Here is a 21,309-nt window from a genome sequence, read left to right on the forward strand (position 1 = left end):
CTAGCCTCAAATCTCCTGCCTCAACCTCCAGAGTTCAGATTACAGCTGAGCCACCACATCTGCCTTCGAATTTTAATCCTTTAGGTTCAACAGTCATGGTTTGTAAAAATCTTCTCTGTGCCAACTGTGCTATGATTTAATATTTTCATTAAATTCATTTACTATATTATTTTTTGTACTCTCTTTTAATGAACACTCTTTTTAAAATTATACCACTGGCTTTTAAATCAGCCACTGGCTTTGATATGCCAATCATAAATTTTTAGAACACATATTAAAATAAGCATGTCAGCATTAAAATTCTAAAACGTAACCCATGCGTCAATTAGTAGTGATAGGCAACTCACATTTTTGGGAGAAATACAGATAAACTACCCTTGCTACATCAGCTGGCTAAGCATGTTTTTAAAATTAATCCATGCAAGAGCTACTTAAAAATTTCATAGACTGGCATTTTTATAAAATGAAAAATAAATATTATAAAATGAATTGGTTAAAGAGATACACAAAATTCTATCTGAGAATAACCCTAACTCTCATCAATATTCTAAATGCTTAAACACAATTTCTGTCCTTATGCCCTATGGATTCTTACAGGAAGCTGGGGACCAACTGTTAGCAGCCCAGAGTCTCAGAAGACTTAAATAAATAAAAGGGTGCCACGGGAACCAGGAACACTTTTTCTTCCCCAGCCTCAGTTTCCAAATACAAGAAACAAAGGGATCAACCATCAGTGCATCAGGTTCCCAAGCAGCAAAGGCTCACGTGGTGGGTGGGGCTTGGGATGAAGTGAGTCTTGGAGCCTTCCTGAAGGTGGATGTACTAAAATTCCCTGACAGGCTCATCCAAGGACCAAGAGGAAACCAGTGATAAAACCCTTTGCAAAGTAATCATCTAGACACAAGGACAGGTTTAGTGGGGTGTGAGGGTGTGTGAGGAAGGAGGTAGGGGTGGGAGTAGTATTTGTTGAGAACAGAATGTAAAGAAAGGGGAAAAGAAATGTGAGGCTGGAAGAGGTTAGATGCATTGCAGAGAGCCCTCACTTTCAGGAGTTAAGTCCGTCTGAATGGGGAGACAGTGCATCCTGTTTCAGCGCTTCTAAACTGTCCTGCAGAGCCTTATTTTAAACCATCACATTTGTCTTGATAGACCTGGTAGAGGAAGACTAATAATCTACACTCCAGGCCCATAAGCCTGTATCCCAGGAGACCCTGACCAAATACATTCTTTATATTATCTGGATTTGAGAGGTCTTAACTAGGTTCTAACCTCAGAAAAGATTGGGCCCTGGCAAAGCAGACCTCTATGGGAATGCCAATACCCTTACGACACGACTACGTGCCAGCATTTGACTTTGGTTGGTTGTCTTCATGCACAGAGTGAAGGGAGAAATCCACTCTATGGGCATGCTCAGAAATAATCCCAGCCACTGGGGAAGTGAAGGCACAAGTTGCAGACCAGCTCGGACTATGCAGCAAGACTTCCTAAAAAGCTACCCCTTTTTTTTAAAAGAAAGAAAGAAAGAAAGAAAGAAAGAAAGAAAGAAAGAAAGAAAGAAAGACCAAATAGAGAAAATATACTCACGAGGGCAAATGTTGGTGGCGGTGGGGGTGCTGGTGGGGGAGGGACGGGCATCTTGGATAGTTAGAATTTCAGCAGTCTTGAGGGTAAATCTGTAAAAACAGAACACATTCATGCATTAGATCTGTCAATAATCGTCTGTCGGAACCTCCCGACCTCTCTTCCACGGTGACAGGCCACCTTTTAGAAGGGATGGGATGCACTACATTTCCCTCAGTTAACTGGTAGGCCTGTTCAGGAGGGACCCTGGTGAGAGGGGACACCGGAGTGGAGATGCCAGGTGACTGTTACACCCAGTACTAACACTGTTCAATCCTGTCCAGCACTGCAGGCCACAGAGACATAGGGCGGCTGTAGGCCCGTGTCTGCAGATGTAACCATGTGTCTGCAGAAGCAGGAAGACTTTCTGGAAGCTACTAGAAATGCATCCCAGGCTGGTAAAACACATGTCAAACAGTACCTACTTTTCCTCGCTCATTTGCATAAAATCCTTTCTGCTCTCCCACCTTTCAGGCCCCCTTGAACAGGTCCAACATTTTAATGAGATACCTAGATGCTCCAGCGCGCTGGGATTTTAGAATCCATTGAGCCTTATGCCAGTGTCTGGGACGCTAACCACCCGAGGTCTATGCAAGACTATGCCCAAACTCCAAACACAGGAAACTGTTTCTTTTATTCTTAATAGTCTCTCCCAACTGCAGAAAACAATTTCTTAGCACTTACATATTAATTTGGCTCAACCACTAAAAATAACTAATTGGTCACTAATGACTAATGTGAAAAATTTACACCTTAAGACAAACCATCCATTGAAATATTGCAGGACAGCTTGATCCCTGTGAACAACACCGATAGACTCCCAAACCTGCTTCTAAACCAGACCAAGGACATCAGGGACCCAGTGCCTTCAAAGTGAGCTAACTATGAAATGGAACTTAGCCCAGAGTGGTGGGGCTGCAATTCAAACACTTAGGAGGCAGAGGCAGGAGAACATGACAAGTCTGAGGCCCACACAGTGAGTCTGGTCTATGTCGCAAACCCAGGTTAGCCAGCGCTACAGAGACATCCTGAGAAGGAACACATTTTCCAAGTTCTTAATTCATTACTTTCTAATCCTGGGGTGGAGGGGTTCTATGAGCGACCACTGGAAGTGGCTTTATCCAGTTGTGGTTTATTACTGCAGTGGGCTATTTGAAAACTCAGAGCATCTTGCTCTGTAAATATTGCCGCAAGTTGCCCTTAAACACTGTGCTACATAAAATGGAAGGGTTGAATCAATAGCTGGGTGCTTTCTTTGCCCTTTGTGTGGAAGGATGGGGGAGGGTATCAAAGGAACAGTGCTGAGACACAGAAGGACTGCTCCCCCGCTCTCGCTACGGTTTTTACATTCTACAGTTTCCATTTAAGTCCAGTAACAGTTTATGAATAACACCCTTAATTTATTTTTATGATTTCTTGTGTGCGCCCGGCTCCTTTCCAACTTAGTTTTATTATTTTCTCCCCTGGTTCCGAGGGGAGAATTGTGGAGAATAGCAGTCAGCACAAAAATACACCAAAAGTTCTACTTGTCCTCAGAAAAAAAAGAATTCAGAAATAATTAACTTTTAGATTAAAAGGAACCTTGGGTAAATAACAGCCAGAAATAGTTCTTATTTTGATGTATATCCTGCTAGCTTATAAATGCATGTAAGCATGCATGCCTAGGTGCCCATCCCCCACTCTCAGGCTGGGCAAATGTATTCTCTCCCTCTCCCTCCCCCCCCACTCCCCAACACACACACACTTGGCCAAGAAATATCAATTAAGAAATTTTAGAATACACATAACTCAGTAGTGTCTAAATGAGTCAAAGGTCTTAAATCTACATTGTTATTACAACCATAAAAATAAATAAATACAAGGGTGTTCATTCCAGAAGCTATGGATGCACTCGAAGGCACACAAAATTATTTAGTAATATGAAATTGCTGCTAAAATCATGAATTTTTTAAAAGCTCAGAGTGTGGAGATTCCTACTGGAAAAATTCTTCTTGATTTTTATTCTTTAGAGATTCCAGAGTGCAAACTGAATTGGATGTCTTTAAAACCCGAAAACCATTAAAACTAATTAAGGTGAATTTGGCTTTGTTCTTCAACTTCCTGTAAAAGGGCTCAACGGGAAAACTGATGCTCACAGTAAACCACAGTCATCCTGTTTCTTTAACACGATCTTTTCACAGGTGCAGTTGCCTGTAGTTTCTACTTTATGACACTAGTTGCTAGGCAACATCCCCCTCCCCCAACCCACCCCCAAGACCTCTCTGGCCATTTTAGAGACTTTTAATACCCTGGCAGAAAGGCTTGCTGGTCTTATTGCTAATTACTTCACCTCTCCTGAGCTGAAGGTCCCTGCTCACGGCAAAGAGGCAATCCAAACAAGACAGACCGGAGGATACAGAAAGCAAAGCAAGCACACCCCACAGAGGCCCCATGAGTGATGGTTTGCCCCTTCTCGTGTTCAGTGGAACCCACGCTGACTGCTGGCTGCGCATGGGAACCCCCACTTCCCACAACACACTTCTTTGCTCAGATGCTCATTTGAAACAACAGCTTCAGTGACTACTTGGGTTGTTTTCTTCCTCTCCGCAGCAGGTTTTGCCTGCTCGGCGCTCGGCGGCGCTCGGCACTCGGAGGGCCCCTGACTAATTTAGACTCGGTTCATTCAGAGTTCTAGATAAGGAGGTGGGTTAGGGCTGAGATGTAGCTTGGTGGTAGAGCACGTGACAGCTCGTGGCCCTAAAAGTGTTCTCCAGAGCAACATGGAGTGTCAAGGACCTGGGGGCAGAGTCACAATTTCATTCCAATAGTAGCTACTACGGGAGAAGCACCGGTTACCTAGAAGTGTGTATTCTAACCCACTATCTTACATTTTTAATTTAAAAATTAACAGAAACTATTGGCACCCAGGCCCTTCTAAAAGTAAGAACAAGGAGTTTACCTGGATGATTCAGCTACCTGTGGTTTGGCTTAACGGGTAAGGAAGGACCAGGAAATCTTTTACTTTATCCATATAAGTGAAACTGATTTTCTTCCCCCCATTTTCTGTCCTTTATAAGTAGCTTCTTTAATTAATCTCTGCCTCCAATCTGCAGTACACACACACACACACACACACACACGCACACGCACACACACACCGTGCGTGCACACATACAGCATTCAAATCAACATACTGAATATGTTTATTTTATCATCTCAAGTATAACCTTATGATATGTGCTGAAATGTCACCAGATTTATTTCTAAAAAGGTCAAAGCACTTAGAAAGGAAAATATTTTACTTGTGATTAATCATTTTAAGCATTATTAGATATTTCTGTGATAATTAAAACACTTTGCAATCCCTGAGTCTCAGGACTAGAACAGGTCCTAGAAACCAACTGTTCAATTTATCATGTGGTCTTCCAGCTATGCTGGTGGAAAAAGTTCTTGGAATCCAGAAAATTTCCTCTACACGCAATGGTTAGGTGGCCTTGGGCAAATGACTTAGCCTGCCTAAGCCCCGTTTCCACTGTCAATGGACGTGAGGCTATCTACTTAGTAGAGCTACCCAAGAGTTAAACGAAGCAGGGCTTATTAAGAACTAGCCAGCTCTTAAACGTTTTAAAAAGGACAAGCAAACGTAAGGGACAAAGCACACTCTAAGTGATGAGTGCCGCCATCTTTCCTACGTTCTAACCATGAGAAAGTGAAACCTTAGCCTCTGTGTGCACACACAGGCCACCACTGAATCGCAAAGGAGATGAAGGGAGTATGCGTAAGGCGGGATGTGAGCCGGCTCCGGCTCCGTGGTTAAGATCTCTTCCTGCAGGGTGATGTGTAGGAGGAGCTAAGGTAGGAGGAGTACTGAGAGGAAGAAAAGGAGTAAGAAGAGGAGAAGAAGAAGGAGAGGAGAAGTTAGGTGATGAAAGAGAGAAAGAGGGGGGAGACAGGGAGGCAGATATTCATGTATCTCCACCAGTCAAAGATAGTTGTTATATCTAGGTTGGTCAGTGGGTTACACCTCTGATTGAACAATTCCAAGCTTATAACGCTTATGATTAACATTATTTAAAAAAAATGTATAAATGCAAAAAGGAAAAGGGGGCATGGGATAGGGGTTTTCTAAGGGGGGGTAATGGGGAAAGGGGATGGCATCTGAAGTGTAAATAAAATATCTAATACAAAAAATTAAAAAAAAAAAAAAAAAAAAGATCTCTTCCTGCTCTTCCATAGTGCCTGAGTTCGGTTCCCAGCACCCTTATCACAACCGCTGGTAACTCTGATTCCAGAGGATCCTCTACGCTCTCCTCTCAGCAGGCAAAGTCATGAGCACATGATACATATAAACTCACAGAGGCACACACACACAAGTGTAACAAACAAACAAACTAACAAACAATAAAGCACAACTTACATTTCCCAGAAAAGTATCCTAGTTTAAGACATTTCTTACTCTCGTTATTTTTGTTTGTTTGTTTTACTTTTTAGAACCTAAGGTCACAAAATACAGGCGAATATTCATGGTAGTCCAAAGTAAATGTTCTTTCCAATACATGGCACAAACATGACAAATTGATAAGGAAAAAAAAAGTGGGGTCCAAACTTTAAGGCACAAATGTATCAGAATTAAAACAAAACAAAAAAACAAACAAACAAAAAAAAAACCCACTACACTTCCAACAGAAGTTTAAAGGAGCCTGTAACACAAATGAAGTCTTCATTAAAATGCTACAAGACCTCAAGGGTCTGGGACTCAGTAGGTCACCTCCTCTAACATGTCGAGCATGGGTCTGGGGGAGTTCCAGCTTACAGGCCAGAGCTGGAACCTGTGTTCCTCAACAGAGGGATGCTGCTGCTGGCACCAGGGAATGCTTTCCAGCACAGCTCTCCGGGACTCTGTGTCCCCTCCACGGTTTAAATGGAAGTATTGCTGAGCGGTGCACAAGCACCCAGAGATAGACTTTGCAAAGAGCATCAGAGAAGCCGAATGTGGTTTTAGGCAAATCACTTAACCTCTTTAGACTGATAAAAAAAAGAGTTTTGATCAGAATCAACAAAGTTCTGAGCGGCTAACACGAAACCCTGAGGAGAGAAACAGTCTAAGACGCAGCATCTAGGGCTGGAGCCTTCCCTAGCTCCTCCCCTTCCTCTCTCTCTCCTCTTAGTCTAGTCAAGTCTATGCGTAACCCTCTACTTTCTGAACTGGAACTCTCCGTAGCCTTCGTTTACATTTGTGTTTCTACACAACAGATGTATCATCAAGTTAGTGAAGACTGCTTGTGCCTATTAACTAAAGCTGTGCGTGCCCTCCTTAGTGAGAAAAGTGTCGCTCTGTATTTCTGCAGGGGGAAAGAGGAACATGAATTGCCTTTTCAAACACAGCCTAGAGAATTATTATTATTTTTATTAACAAAAAAACCCCCCACATTTCCTTACCCCTACTCCATGAGTCTCTGTGTGCACAGCTTTAAAGTTACAGTTATGGTTGACGTCATTTACTATTATTAATCATATTAGAGTTAATTATGACAAATGGCACTGAATCTGACTAACATCAGTAGTGGCCTCTGCACTGTTCTGATGTGGATCTAATTACTCTAAAATACAAAATAGCATCTTCCTAATAGCCTGCCTGAGGCGGGGCCACACCACGTGTGGGAGCAGAACAGCTGCAGCCTCAGGCAAGCAAGGGGTGCGGGGCGGGGCGGGGCGGGCGTGCTTTCAAACGGACGGACGGTGACTAGTTATACTTTAAAAATCCTGTGCCAGATGAGGTTGAAGACTCAGAGGCGGCTCTATGGACCTGAGTTGACTTTACGGAGCAGAGGCATGTTAAGTGACATAAGGCTCCATCTTACGGAAAAACGGGAAAGAAATTAATACGGATCCAAATCTGTCCAATGGTCAGGAAAAATTCTACAGAAAAAGCTCACTTACATCTGGGCTCAGAGCAAGTTCTGAAGCATTCACAATCATCAATAGCAGGCAGCCGGAATAAATCACATGCTGTTCTACAGAACAATTAAACATCTTTATCTGGGCATACTATGGTCCATTAAACGTCATTCAGTTCTTCCCTTTTGCTGATAGAGGAAATAAGTTTAGTTTGAATACAGTTTTTCTTACCGTTAAAAAAGAAGGCATGATCAGAGACTCAAACAAAGAGAGACCAGGCAAGACACGAGCAGGAAGAGAGAACTGTCCTCAGAAAGGCATCATCTTCTAACACAGGCGAGGGGCTGTTTCTGGGCAGCCATTTTGGACAAGCTCTGGCCTCTTGTTTAGGGTGACACACCAAGTCAGAGGCAGGCATCCTTCTGTGGTATTCACTTCCTGCCTGATTAATTTCTCGTTTTCTCCTTCCTCCTTTGCTATAGAAAAAGAAACTAGATTGGTTTTTTACTTAAGAAGCAATGAAAAACACCCAAATTAAAAAGTTTCTCTTTCCTTTAGGATAGAATGTAGCCACTTGATGCAGAGCTAAGTGGATCTCTGTGCCTCTCTCCTGTTAACAGCTTCCCAACCCCGCCCCCAACACCTCTACAAAAATAATTACTCTGGAACTTGAGATTTCTTCAAAAGAATTCAATTAGAAAGCAACAGCCCTCAATTCTGACTATTTCATTTAGCAATATTGAGAAGAGTCACTGAAGAAATAAAAGCCCTTAAGTGCTCCGAGAATTAGCCTAAGTGAGCCTCCCTCGTTTGCAGAATGTTCAAGTGTGTGGGGAGAGAGTCGGATGCAGGTGAGGGGTGCAGGTTGGGTGCATCACAGCAGGCAAGTGGAAATGCTACCAGGGCCTAAGCCAGGATAAAGGGGATGCAGAGACACTGTAGACCCACAGCTTTCTAGTCCCTGAACGTTTTGTTTCTTCTCTCTGTACTTACAGGGCGACAAATCGACTCTGCTAGAAGATGTTTGACAAAAGCAGACAGAGTGAAGGCAGAAGAGGGAGGCAGGTTCTTACTTCTGAGGTGGACGGCAAGGGAATATAGCTCAGGATTTCACAGCCTTGGGGCCAATATAGAGTAGCATAACATACCCATACATTTCTCTTGGTGCAGCTGAGAAATTCACATTCAGTTTTGCAACACATACCACGTAACTGAGAAAATGGCTTCAGGTGAAAGAATGAAAAATGAGATATGTTTCAGAAACTTCATTATGACCCATGAATGTGGGATCCTGACACTGGCGTACAAAGCCCCAAGTTACACCCTGACACTCCCTTACCTGAAAGGGTGTCTGAGATAAAAGGACAGTGACAGTTCCAGCAGACAGTGGTTGGAGGAGATGCTTGTAGGGTGTAGTGGGACCAGGAGTACTACATTTCCTCTGGCGCTAATGATCGCTCCACCTCAATACCAGAAATACTGATACTGAGGGGTGCTGGGCAGATGGGCTCTGAGTTCAAAAGGTAGTAAACCCAAATTCCCTGAGATCTGTGTTGACTTGAATAAGCAGCAGTGTCACAACGTTGGGCCATGGGCCCAGTTCCTAGAAGTGGCTATCCAAGGGTAAAATGACTAAGGTGTTTACTGTCTTGGAGCAACCTGAAGGAACACAGGACCTCCTGCCTAAAGCCGGCCTAGTGCAGGGAGTGTTCAAACAGGACTTGCTAGGCAAGAGGCCGAGCAGAGGCAGAGGCTTGCAGCCAGCATCTACTTCTTCTGAAAACCCTTGGGGCAACAGAAAAGATGATCAACTCTCACTTAAATGCTTGGGTGAATCTTTGAGGAAGTCTAACTATAGCTGACTCTAAAATGAGAACATGGGCAATGGGGACTTGTCTACGTATTTACGGAGTTATTTTGAAGTTCACTATGTTAGGAACCCCAGATTCACACATACAGAAAGAGGAAGAGAGAGAGGAGAGGGCAGAGAGATATAAAGAGACTATTCCGTACGCACGTTTTCCAAGGCTGTGCCATCTATGAGTGAAGCTCAGGAAGGAGGCAGAATGTCACTTAGCAGGCAGACGCTCCCAAGAACTCCAGAGAGTAGGTATACAGAACCTGGGTCATTCCATCTTTAATAAACTCCACAAACGCAGTCAACACGGACTATACTTGAGGTGTGTATCATGTGAGATAGAATGTGAATCCGATAACTGGTCTTCTGCTTAAACCCCTCCAACAGCTTCTCATTCACACCTTGCCTACACCACAAAGGCCCGTAAGATCTCTTTTCCTAGCCCTCTGTCATCCCGGCTGGTACTGTGTTTGCTGTCATCTTGTCTCTGCCCTCAGCCCACACAGGGCTGGATTTCAGGTAAGCATCACCACAGCACGGCTCAGACTCTGATGCTGATTTACCCTGCAGCCCTTTCTGTTCCTTAACTGTACCAAGCTCATTTGCATCTTGGGGCTTTGTAGTTATAAATCCTCTCACCTGGACCTTTCTGTCCCTCGTCCTATCATCGTCTAGCTGTTAGTAAAAGTGCCCTCCAGCTCCATCTCTGCTCTCTCTTTGCAGAGTGTATGCCATCACTTGATATTGGACCTGTTTGTAGGTCGTCTTCACCATGATTTAAACTCCATGAGAGCTGAGACCCTGTTTGTCTTGCTCTCTGTTGTCTCCTCAGCATCTAATTCCTATGCCTGGTAGATGTTTTCAATGAGTAGTGGCTTTGAATTTCTTGTAACAGAACATTCCTGCCTAACCTTCCCATAGTTAGCTTTAGTTGTCGACTTGACAAGCCTGGTAAGAGAGGAGCCCAGCTGAGGAATCGCCTTGATGAGAATGGCCCGTGGCCATGTCTGTTGTTATGGTATGGTTCGCAGTATTTCATAACTGCTAAGTGAGCTGGCATGGAACCCTCACAAAAACCAGACTAGCACCGAAATGGCGGCGATTTTCCTGATGTGCCTTAGCAGTCTGAGGGGTCCAGGTCCCCCTGAATCCTTGTGCTTCTCTGCTTTGTGGAGCATCTCCTCCCTCCCTCTCAGATCCAGAGATGTCCTCAGTGCACTGCACGTACAGCAACCGCATCAGCAGTACAGTGGTTCACAGCTGCCCACACTCTCGTATACACTTAGATCTCCAGATCTTAGATCTCTTTTGGCTGATGGCCCCTAGGTAATCTGAACTGAGGAAACGGCGTGGGAGGAGACCGGACGTGACCTGTGAGGATGCAGGGGTTAGACCTGCCACACTCATCCTTTGGCCCCCTGGGTACGAAACTAAACACAAGCAGGAATTGGGGTGAAGACAAAGCAAGTTCCGATGCCCTGAGCTGAGGGCTGAGCTTCGCCTGCACACAGCCCTAATTACAGATGTGTGTTTACATTTTACTTTGAGTAGGCTAGTGCAGACACTGTAAGTAACATAGTAACTGGTACTGGAGGAAAGTTTTGAATGTGACCCTTATATTTGCAATTGGCTGTGTTAATGTTGGGGAAAGGCTAGTACGGGCTCCTCAAGGCTAGAAGTTGGTAATCCTTGGAATGTGTGCTCATTATAATGTGACTTATTAATCTATGACCAAGACAAGGAGCCTGTTGATGGTACATGACTAACAGAAAATACTTTGATGTTGGGCTATCCTGTTCTGTGCTCCCTGATATGTTCACTCCAGACAAAGCAGGGACAGAAGGCAAAACTGTACCAGGAAACGAGTCTGGAATACACTAGAAGTTGATTCCTTGCAGTCTCTGAAAAGCCATTCTGTTACTTCTCTGAAAAAAAAAAAAAAAGAGACAGCTGCTTTCATCTGTTGGTATGTACCTCACTAGTGAGAAGCAGATTATCCTGTGAGCCATCTGGATTTGGCAGCCTTAGAGCTGAACTAGCTGCCTTTGTGTGTGTGTGTGTGTGTGTGTGTGGATCGTTTTTGAAACAGTGTGTCTGGGGTAAACAGTCTATTTCTTAGTCTTGAGCAGTGCCGCCTCCTCCCTCCCTTCCTTAGAGTAAGGAGTTCAGATTTGGGAAGAGATCATTGCTCCTGAAGCAACCGAGCTAACTCTACTCTGACTCCAGAACAGCAAGTAACCAGCTGGCTTCATTACTGCTTTGGGGCTCCCTGGCTGCAGGGACAGGTTCAGAAATGAACATGTGACTTCTTCTGAATCCAGTAGAGCCAATGAGAGGTAGTCTAGACCCATGGGGCCAGTGCTGGCTGTATTGCAGCACATTATAAACATGGGGGAGGGGTGGCTGAGAAGGAAGCTAATCCAGAAAGAGTTAGAAAAAAGCACAGAAATCAAAAGCAAGCGTAGGCTCCCAATCCAAAAACCAAAAACAAAACAAAGACAAAAGCCTCTTTAAACACTAAAAAAATCCACAGAGCGGCTAGGATTTAAATGCTGACCGTCTATTTAGTGATGTGAAGAGAGCCCTGATTTTAGATTAGATGTTATTGTAATTGTTATATTTTACAAGGAATCCTGAATTTTTAGAGATTCGTACTACAATATTTGTGAATGAAATGATTTGTCTGGATTAGTGCCAAAGTAATAGCAAAATGAAGGCAAGTGGGTGGGGGCGGGAGAGGCCAAGTGGTCCCAAGATTTAAAGCTGAGCAAGGAACACACGTTAGAGTTCCACACCACACCATTACATTTACTTTTCCAATATTTGAAGAAAAACAAGCAAGTGAGAAGCAACAAGGCCTATGGATCCTTTCCTTCTCCATCCGCTAGAGGCTGTAGGAGGGGTTGGCTTGATTCATTACCAACCTGCTTGGATGTGGAGTTAAAGAAAAGTTAGTTCATCTCAAAATAATCGCTTAGCTTTGGGATAAAATGGAACACTGAAGTCTTTCCCATAATAGTTGAGGATGTAGGTAGTTCTTTCTAGAAAAGGATCAAAGTTACTGAAAGGGATACTAGTGACTGAAATCAGAGACTTTAGTAACTGTGGCAATAAAAAAAAATTAAAAATAAAATCCCAACCAGTGAGCTAAGAAACAAGAGAAAGAAGAAATACTCCAAGAAGGAAAAAGAAACAGGAGAGAGAGTAATGAGATGCCTTACTTATTAACACAGAATGCTCAGGCCTGGTGGGCGGGGCCCGCCTTCACACTGTCTTCTTCTCTGCCAGGATAACTCTTAACACACATGCTCAAACCACATCATTCCTGGGACAGTCTCAGCTCACCTAGACCCGATTCTGAGCTATAGCTTTAAACTCTCAAGAAGACTTCATCATGTTTGAAGCCATCTCTGAAATCCAGGCAGTGACTAGGCATTCTTGAGCATGTGACCAAATGACATCAAGTCTTCTCCTTCCTGAAGTCTTAATGTTAATAACCCCAGTACTGGAGGTGACTTCTCAGCTGAGAGATGCTATGGTATACAGTTTCGTTTTCTCAAAAGAAATCCAAGGGCTCAAAGTTCAGTGGCTTTTCAATTATAGCAAGTGAAGTTCCTTCCATGTTGTGTGAGGCTGCAGGGGCCGACCCTCCCCTGCCAGCATCAGCAGGGTCTGTTTCTCACACCTTCTCTGTGTTCTCCCGCTTATGAGCCTGCTGAGTCCTCCCTAAGAACACCCCCTCTCGGCCAGCTGGCTGACCACCTCACTCACAGCAGGCATTATTGACATGATCTGCTTTTCCCTCTACAGTGGCCACTATTGGCTGAGGGCAGGGACTTTGTCTTGTCTAATACTGTCTCCCCCAGCTGCCTGGAACAGTAACTGACACATCACAGAGCTTATAAAACACACGAGAAAGGGCACTGTAGAACCTCCCAGCTCCAGGTTAGAACACCACTAACTTTATTTCTTTGTAGGAAAAAATGTGAGTTTTTTTTTTTTTTTTAAACATGGAAAGCCCATGCATGTGCCCTTTGAGAGCACCCACTTGTTTTCAGTAATCTTATTAAACTGTGAAAATTTTCCAGTTGGTCACCAACTTCCAGCACAAGTGTCTCCAGGGGAAAATCCATACAAAGCACAGAGAATGGTTTCTTACAGCCCAAGGACCAAACTATTGGAAAGTCCCCCTCCACATCCTGCCATGTCTAGTCTCTGCACATATACCAGGAGTTGCTACTGACATGTGGCTAAACACGCATTCCTTTTGGTTGCCTATAGATGGTCTGAAGACCAGGTAAGGCCCTTACAATTATTGCTAGGATAAGGATAATGGGCATCTAGGTTCTTTCCAGCCTTCTCTGTAGCCCAGAGTTACTTGATGCCTTCTCTTGGAGGACAAGGCCATAAAGACACAGAAATCCTCCCTGGAATCCCAGGGGAAAAGGGCAGATACAGCTCTGTACTCTGGGGCCTGACATCATGTCTCTAAACACTGCAGGAGAAGCTCACTGACCCGAGATGCCCCTGGAGTCCTCTGGCTGCTCACGAGCCAGGCCTGGCTGGTGATGTTTCCTGAGAGGCTGATCCAGCTGCTCTGTGAAGGCAGGAAACAGGGAAACATCTGCAAGTCCAATAATGAGTGGATTTCCTGGGACTGAGACAATTTGTGTCGTATCATATGAAAGACTATCCCATTCAGCACAGAACTGTCCCCTTCAAATGTTCTATTAGATACCTATGTAGGTGGGGAAAATGCATATAGTGATCTTATCCAGGACCTTAACTCCAGTGTGTATGTAAATGTAAAGTAATTGCATACATTCCTTGACTTACAAGGTGAGTTATCACCTTGTAATGCATTGTAAGTTGAAAATAATGTGACGGTAGTAAGTTACAGTCAGACAGAAGCAACAACGGGGTGACTGCAGGCCACAGACACATACTGTACACCTCAAAAAGTTACAGGAATGATTTGGGGGAGAGTTTTCATCATAAACAAATAATGTTTGAAGAGAGACATGTCTAAATGATTTAAATATTACAGATATCCAGACATCATTCCATCAATATGTATCTCTGAGAATGTTTTATGTATCAGTTCAGAAATATACTTTAAAAAAAAAGTTGTAAATTTACATTTAGTAGATTACATGCAATCAACTAAACATCCTAGCATAGAAACTAAATTTGCCTTAGCTCATGGCTTGCTTCCCCTCACCCTTCAGAAGCTCTCAAAGGTTCGATGACACTGCCCAGCATTGTACCCAGGAGACGGGCAGTCAAAGCACGGCCAATACTAATGCATGATGCTTTTGCAGCCATGAAGTTGAAAACCCGGGAGCTGAACTGCCTTAGTTCTGGAAACACTGGTTGTGCTCACTGCTTGATTTTCCAGAAACATAAATATTCCATCAGCAAAAAGGTTTGCTTTGTTCAGGTTGTGAAGGAAATGAAAAAGTTGTCAGAATAAAAAAAGAAATCACTGTGCCAACCCTAACAAGGGGGAAAAAAGCTGGGGTTTGTGCACGTGTGCTGGAGAGATGGCTCAGAGGTTAAAAGCACCAACTGCTCTCCCAGAGGTCCTGAGTTCAATTCCCAGCAACCACATGGTGGTTCACAACCATCTGTAATGGGATCTGATGCCCTCTTCTGGTGTGTCTGAAGACAGGGACAGTGTACTCATACATAAAATAAATTTAAAAAATAATAAAGCTAGGATGTTATGAAAATATGTTGCTGACAGCAACCATCACACGTGGGTTGACCTGAACCACAGTATGCACAGGGGTCATAGCAACCTTGTAGAAAAAGTACTTCTCCAAGGGCATCGGCCCCGTAGCTTTCAGCCTTGATGGAAGCCACTCTCACTATCAATCACAGTGGCCAGGATATTGTTTCAAAGTATCTGATATTGATCCCCACTTTTGACTTTGAAGAGACTGCTTTCAAAGGCCGTTGAATACATTCGTAGTTCACTGTCACAATCCCCCTTCAGTGGTCTGTTATTCCCAAATAAATATCAGTTATTGTTTTGAGAATCTGTTGTTGTAAAACAAAAATGAGATTTTTATCAAAAGCTTGTCACCACTGTTAGAAAACACTGTGCCCAAGGACACCGATAATCAGGCGCTAACATCTCTAGCTAGAGTTTATCTACAGTGATTGCTTCGGAATTCATGGAGATTCCACACAGATGCCTGAACACTGGCTCTGTGTGTTGTGCCCCTTCCCCCACCCAAGCTGATGCACTTGATCACGGGTAAACTAAAGTTAGCCAGGTAGTGGTGGAGCAGGCCTTTAATCCTGGCACTCGGGAGGCAACAGGCAGAGATCTCTGAGTTCAAGGCCAGTCTGGTCTACAGAGTGAGTTCCAGGACAACCAGGGCTACCTAGTAAAAGCCCTGTCTCAAAAAAAGAAAAAACGAAAAAAAAAAAAGAAAGAAAGAAAGAAAACTCCCTTTGTTTTTATTTCCCCTTTTAATTAAGATTACACTGACTTTTCTTGATAACTGGAAATGATGTATGAGGCCAGGCTACTTCACCTAAGAAGTTCTCTGAAGATGGTGAGGGTGCCTGTTAACGGTGGATACTGGGTGAGGCAGCAGGAGCCACTGCTTCCGGTGAGCTACTCTGAGGAAGCAGCTGGCAGCTCTGTATAGCTCTTCACCGCCTAGGGGAGATTTCACACCCCTCTCCCCTTCACAGAGTCCCCGTGTCCCTCCTCCTGCTTCTTACTTAGCACTTTTTACTTTTCTCTGTGACCTGCCAAACAAGAGTTTGTTCTACCCGGATGACCCCAGATTCCCTCCAAGTACTTCCCTTTGCCTCTGGCTGCTGTGAGTTCTCCAAGTGACTGACTGGGGAAACTTGAAAACAAACAAACAAACAACAACAACAAAAACAAAAACAAAACACAAGACAAAAAAACCCCAACCCTCCCAGCTTGTCTGCAGTGGAGTCAGTATCCTGTCAGGCTACAACAAAGACCTTAGAAGATGCTTCCTGCTTCCAAATAAGTGTGCAAAGGTCAGAAAAGATGCAACCAAGGTGATCAACTCCACCATTTTTGGCAGGGTCTCCCACCCTATTGATCAAATGACTTTCCTCTGCAATCCAGAAGCTGTCCAACCAAAGCTTTGGACCATTTACTGTGTCTCAGGTCCATTCCAACAGGATGACCAGTTGGCGGCTTGTGTGCAAAGGAGCTCCATGGCTACAATTAAATATTGACAGCTTTGAGGATAACAAAATACCAAGCAGTATAAAAACCACATGGTTCATATTTTTTAGGCTACTTCCAGAAAGATATAGCAGCATAGAGAAGAGAGGGGAAAAAGACAATTTAAACACACACACTCTCTCTGTCTTATCCCACCACAATTCAATAAAACAGACAGACAGACAGACAGACAGACCAAAATGAAACAACAGATAGAACGTGACCTGGATCCTATTCTTGGCTTCTGAATGGCATTTATGTCCTGGCAACTCACAGGTTGTCTGGGTGCCGTGGTCAAAGCCGGTGGTGACAGGCTATCCCAACATCAATTCCACCTCTCTCCACAACATGACCCAGTCCCATGGCTTCTCTCGGTCACCAACGCTTCCTCTTTCAGATAAGCCTTTCTAAGTTTGAGGCCCTGGCCATCCTTGTCTTTTCCTCTTGCCGTGACCTTGCATGGCGTCCTTCTGCTTTCTCTTCTAGCTAAACACACGATGCTCTTGGTGTGTAGGAACAGAAGTACCGAGTGTCCTGTGACATGATGTTGTCACTGCCCCGTGTGAGCAACACTGTGAGGGGCCCTGTGCACAGCCTCCATTCAACACATGCACAGCATCTACCACACACCCTGTTGCTCTACATACAAGATATTAGAATGGTTAAACAAACCGAATTGTCCACCTACAAGGAGCCAGGACTCACATCTGAGCCGATGGTGGGATGCACGTGACATGAATTCAGAGTTCTGAGCACCACATTTTGGCTGAGCTCATTGTAGCTTCTCCAGCTCACACCCGAAGGGTGACACAAATGTATAGCACTCCAGCTCGGTCAGTCACTGCTGTCTGAGTTCTGTAGGCATAGGCTGTCTGAACGTCTACTTGCCAACAGACTGCTGGACTAGCCCACAGAAGTCTGGTTCCTAGTGTGACTAAGTACAGCTTCAGTTGCTAGTCCTTGAATCAAAGGACACAGGGGTCACGGGGAGGAGAAAGAGTTCACTCTCCTTTGTGCTCCTAAGTCCCAGAGTCTGTCCTTTGTCCCCAAGCTAACCCTAAATGTTCCTTTGACCCCAGTGGGATCCTAAGAGGCTCCAACCTTCCCAACACAGATAAGAGAATCTCCCTGAGGTGTCAGCGGGAATCAGTTGTCCTTTAATTCATACTATTATTTTAAAGAACACGACTCACTCCTTTTAAAGATGTACTTGTTTTACGAGTCCTTTATCTTAAAGATTGTGTTATTTGTATGTGTGTGCATGTGCGTGTGTGCATGTGTGTGTTCACATGAGCACAGTTTAACAGCAGCAGCAGAGGACAGCATTGGACGTCCTGAGCTGGAGTTACAGCCAGTGATAAGCCTCACCACATGGGTGCTGGGAACCAAACTCAGGTCCTCTGCCCGAGAACGTGCCCTTAACCTCTGAGCCATCTCCCAAGTCCCACTGCTTTTTATTTGTGTGTGCGGGTGCCGGCTAAATGGCTTACCAAGTAAAGACACTTGTCATTAAATTGATAACCTGAGTTTGGTACCTAGGATCCCATGGTGGAAAGAAAGAACAATTTCTGCAAGTTGTCCTCTGACCTCTACCCAAACAAACACACACACACACAAGTGAACAAACAAACATAAACATTTCTTAAAGAGGAAGGGGCATCTAAGGTAGTGTTTCTCAACTTGTGGGTGGCAGCCCCTTTGTGGGGTTGAACAATCTGTTCACACACCAGATATTTACACTGAGATTCACAACAGTAGCCAAACTACAGTTGTGAAGAAGCAGTTTAAAAAAAAAAAACAAACAAACAAAACTTTATGGTTGGGAGTCACTACAGCATGAGGAACTGTATCAGAGGGCCAAAGCATTTAGGAAGGTTGAGAACCACCCAGCTAGGGAGGTAGCTCAGTCAGTTACGAGCTTTCCTGGCAATTACGGGGCCCAGTGCTCAATCTCCAGAACCCACATTAAAAACAACAACAACAAAACAAAAAACAAACAAACAAAAACCTGGCTGGCATGGTGGTGCGCCTGCAACCCCAGCACTGAGGATGTGAGGATCTAAAGAAAGATGATTTTGGCTCACTGGGGCTCACTTGCTGCCCAGCCTAGGCTACTTGTCGAGCCCTGGGCCAGTGATAGCTCCTGACAGAATGCTAGGACAGAGTGCTATAACAGAAGGACTATAGAGGAAAATACTAACAGTCCTTGTTTCCGTTAAGGCTTTGGTACCACCGACTTTTAGCCAGCACACCTATCCCCGTGCCCGGTACATTTACTTTCAATATATTATTTATACTGATCTTTGCCAATTTATTAGATAAAATCTGTACACACAGGCTACATTAATTTTATGTCTGAATATCAGTGAGACTGACAATGTCTGGCATTTCTCCACTTCTCATTACATCTTTTTAAAAATTAAATGTTATTAATTTTTTTAATGCCAGGGTTAATCTTTTATTTCCTTCTATTTGAAGCAAAATATTACCCAGAGCATCATGCTTTATATTTCTTTATATTTCCCCATCGGTGGTGGGGATCAGGGCCTCAGGTGCGCTAGGCAGGCTCTCTCATACTAAGCTTCATGATTTTTTTTTTTTTCAAAACCAAAATGGAACATTTAGCCACTGGGCCTGGTGGGCAGTGGCTATTCTCGGGAGCTTATAAATTAGACCACTTTGATTTTGCAAGTGTGGTTCAATTTTACTGTGGCATCTGTGGAAATGGTCTCTGTGCCAGGCTGGAAGGAAGGCGCAAGATTCCTAGGTATATAGCCCTATAGAAATGCAGGAATACCTGGGTTTATGCTACACGCGCTCAGCCAGGAAACACTGGGGAACAATCAGTCTAAGCTTCCTTTATCTTCATGGGCTGCGTCTGCCATTATGAAATTATTTAAGAAAAAGGAAAATCGATATAATTTTTTTCAGGACTGTAGAGCTGTCATCAAAGTCTGTTTCTGAACACAGGTCATTCAAAGCAAGTCTAATGATCTGTGAACAGTGACTTCTTATAGCTTCCTCTTTACCTAGTTCTAACCAAGTCACAACCTGAGATGAGGGTGGGTGTTCTTTGCTTTTTATAGTCCACCCTACTGGACGGAGAAGATGGTCAATATGTCTAAATTAGACAAGCAGATGCTCCCGGGCAACATGCTTGGCACACATTACACATCGGCATTAGGCACCAGTAGTTATCACATCATCAGTGATCTGAGCCTCTCAGGTAGTGCTGCTTGGTGAAGTAGAAAACCTGAGTAGGCTTCAGGCAGAGAGTGAAGCTGAGAGATAAGGAGGATGAAAGGGTATCAGAGAGATGCAAGGCAATGGAGAATTTGATTTGTGTGGTACTTGAAAAAGGCTAAGTACTGGTTACCTCAGTCTATTCATACCCAATTCCCAAATATCCATATCCCCACTTCAGATATCTGACATCGATCCATTCAATCTGTGCCAGCCCAAATTCCCAACCACTAGCACAGAAGAGTGCCGCACAAGCCTAGACATATGGCTTCCTGCAAGTTGAGCCAAATTAGACGCTGACAAACTGGTTTCATGCTCAATGCCTTGTATGTCCCCTGAAGAGAACTGTTGCCAACCAATAGGAGAGTTATGTTCCAGGAGAAGAAAGGAGAGCCACTTGTCCCAGACTCCTACATTGCAATGGACATGGTCTTGCTTGGACTCACTGAGAAGATGACTAATGGTCCTTCATGGTAGTCTCATCCCACCTGTTTAGTCTGGAGCAGTGGTTCTCAACCTGTGGGTTACGACCGCTTTGGGGGTGAACAACCCTTTCACCTAAGATCATCTTGCATATCAGATGTTTACATTATGATTCATAACTACCAAAATTACAGTTATGAAGTAGTAACAAAAATAATTTCATGGTTGGGAGTCACCACAACACGAGGAACTGTATTAAAGGGTTGCAGCATTAGGAAGGTTGAGAACCACTGGCCGAGAGGCAGAAAGGTAAACAAAGGAACAGTAATCGTCTGTGGATGTTTCCAGAGGTAGCACGTAACAGAGAAAATAGGCCTAAGCGAGGGCCTGGTCTCTCTGAACAAGTGGGAAGCAAAGCCACCAGCCTGCCAGTCTGCCCAAGTTCAGCCACTGTCAGGTGATGCCATCCTGATTGGGAAGACACCAGTGAAAAGAGCTGAATAAAGCTGCAGTCAAATGTGGCGCCTCTCAGAAAAGAGTTCATGTAGCCAACTCTGACTGGCAGGGCATTCATGGAAAGCAGTGTGGAGATCAGTGTGAAATCTTAGTCTGTTCCCAGAACCTCCTACACATCTACATTTACTCTTTCCAGAAGCCAAAGACCTTGAGGACCTTGTTTTCTTCACCCTTAATACAGATTCTCATTATTAACCTGTAATGATCTTCCTCCCCACTTTTAATCTAAGTAAGGTTTTACTATTAGCCATGAGAGCACTCCCCCCCCCCCATATAAAGTCTTGCTATGGACGACGCATGCTAATAAGATGACTAACAAATAGCCCTTGTACTCCAGCAACCATCCTCTGGCCTCTGCTTCCTAGGGGTTGGGAAACCATGGTAGCCGTCCACAGTCTACCCTCCATTTTCCAGTACTGGGGATCACACTTGTCCTCTGCAGGCTAAGCAAGCACTCTACCCTCAGGCACACCCAAGACCTGGAGGCTCAATTCTGAACCGGCTCTGCTGTGGGTACTTCCCCTCAACAGCTGAGGGCACCAAGGCTGAG

General features: G+C 44.2%; 1 protein-coding gene across 5 annotated transcripts in view; it reads right to left on the reverse strand.

The window, feature by feature from the left end:
* Window positions 1–21,309, reverse strand: part of Wipf1 (WAS/WASL interacting protein family member 1) — a 107,921-nt gene that overhangs the window by 19,074 nt on the left and 67,538 nt on the right. For 4 of the 5 annotated variants that reach the window (XM_034496241.2, XM_076928910.1, XM_076928907.1 and 1 more), the window contains one exon: window positions 1,585–1,673. In XM_034496241.2, the coding sequence (XP_034352132.1) occupies window positions 1,585–1,635 (51 nt within the window). In that variant the 5' untranslated portion in view covers window positions 1,636–1,673. Of the gene's footprint in view, window positions 1–1,584; window positions 1,674–7,728; window positions 7,949–21,309 lie in introns of those variants that run through there. The other variant, XM_076928908.1, reaches the window with a different exon arrangement.

This window comes from Arvicanthis niloticus, chromosome 2, assembly GCF_011762505.2.
Source record: "Arvicanthis niloticus isolate mArvNil1 chromosome 2, mArvNil1.pat.X, whole genome shotgun sequence".
Taxonomy (NCBI): domain Eukaryota; kingdom Metazoa; phylum Chordata; class Mammalia; order Rodentia; family Muridae; genus Arvicanthis; species Arvicanthis niloticus.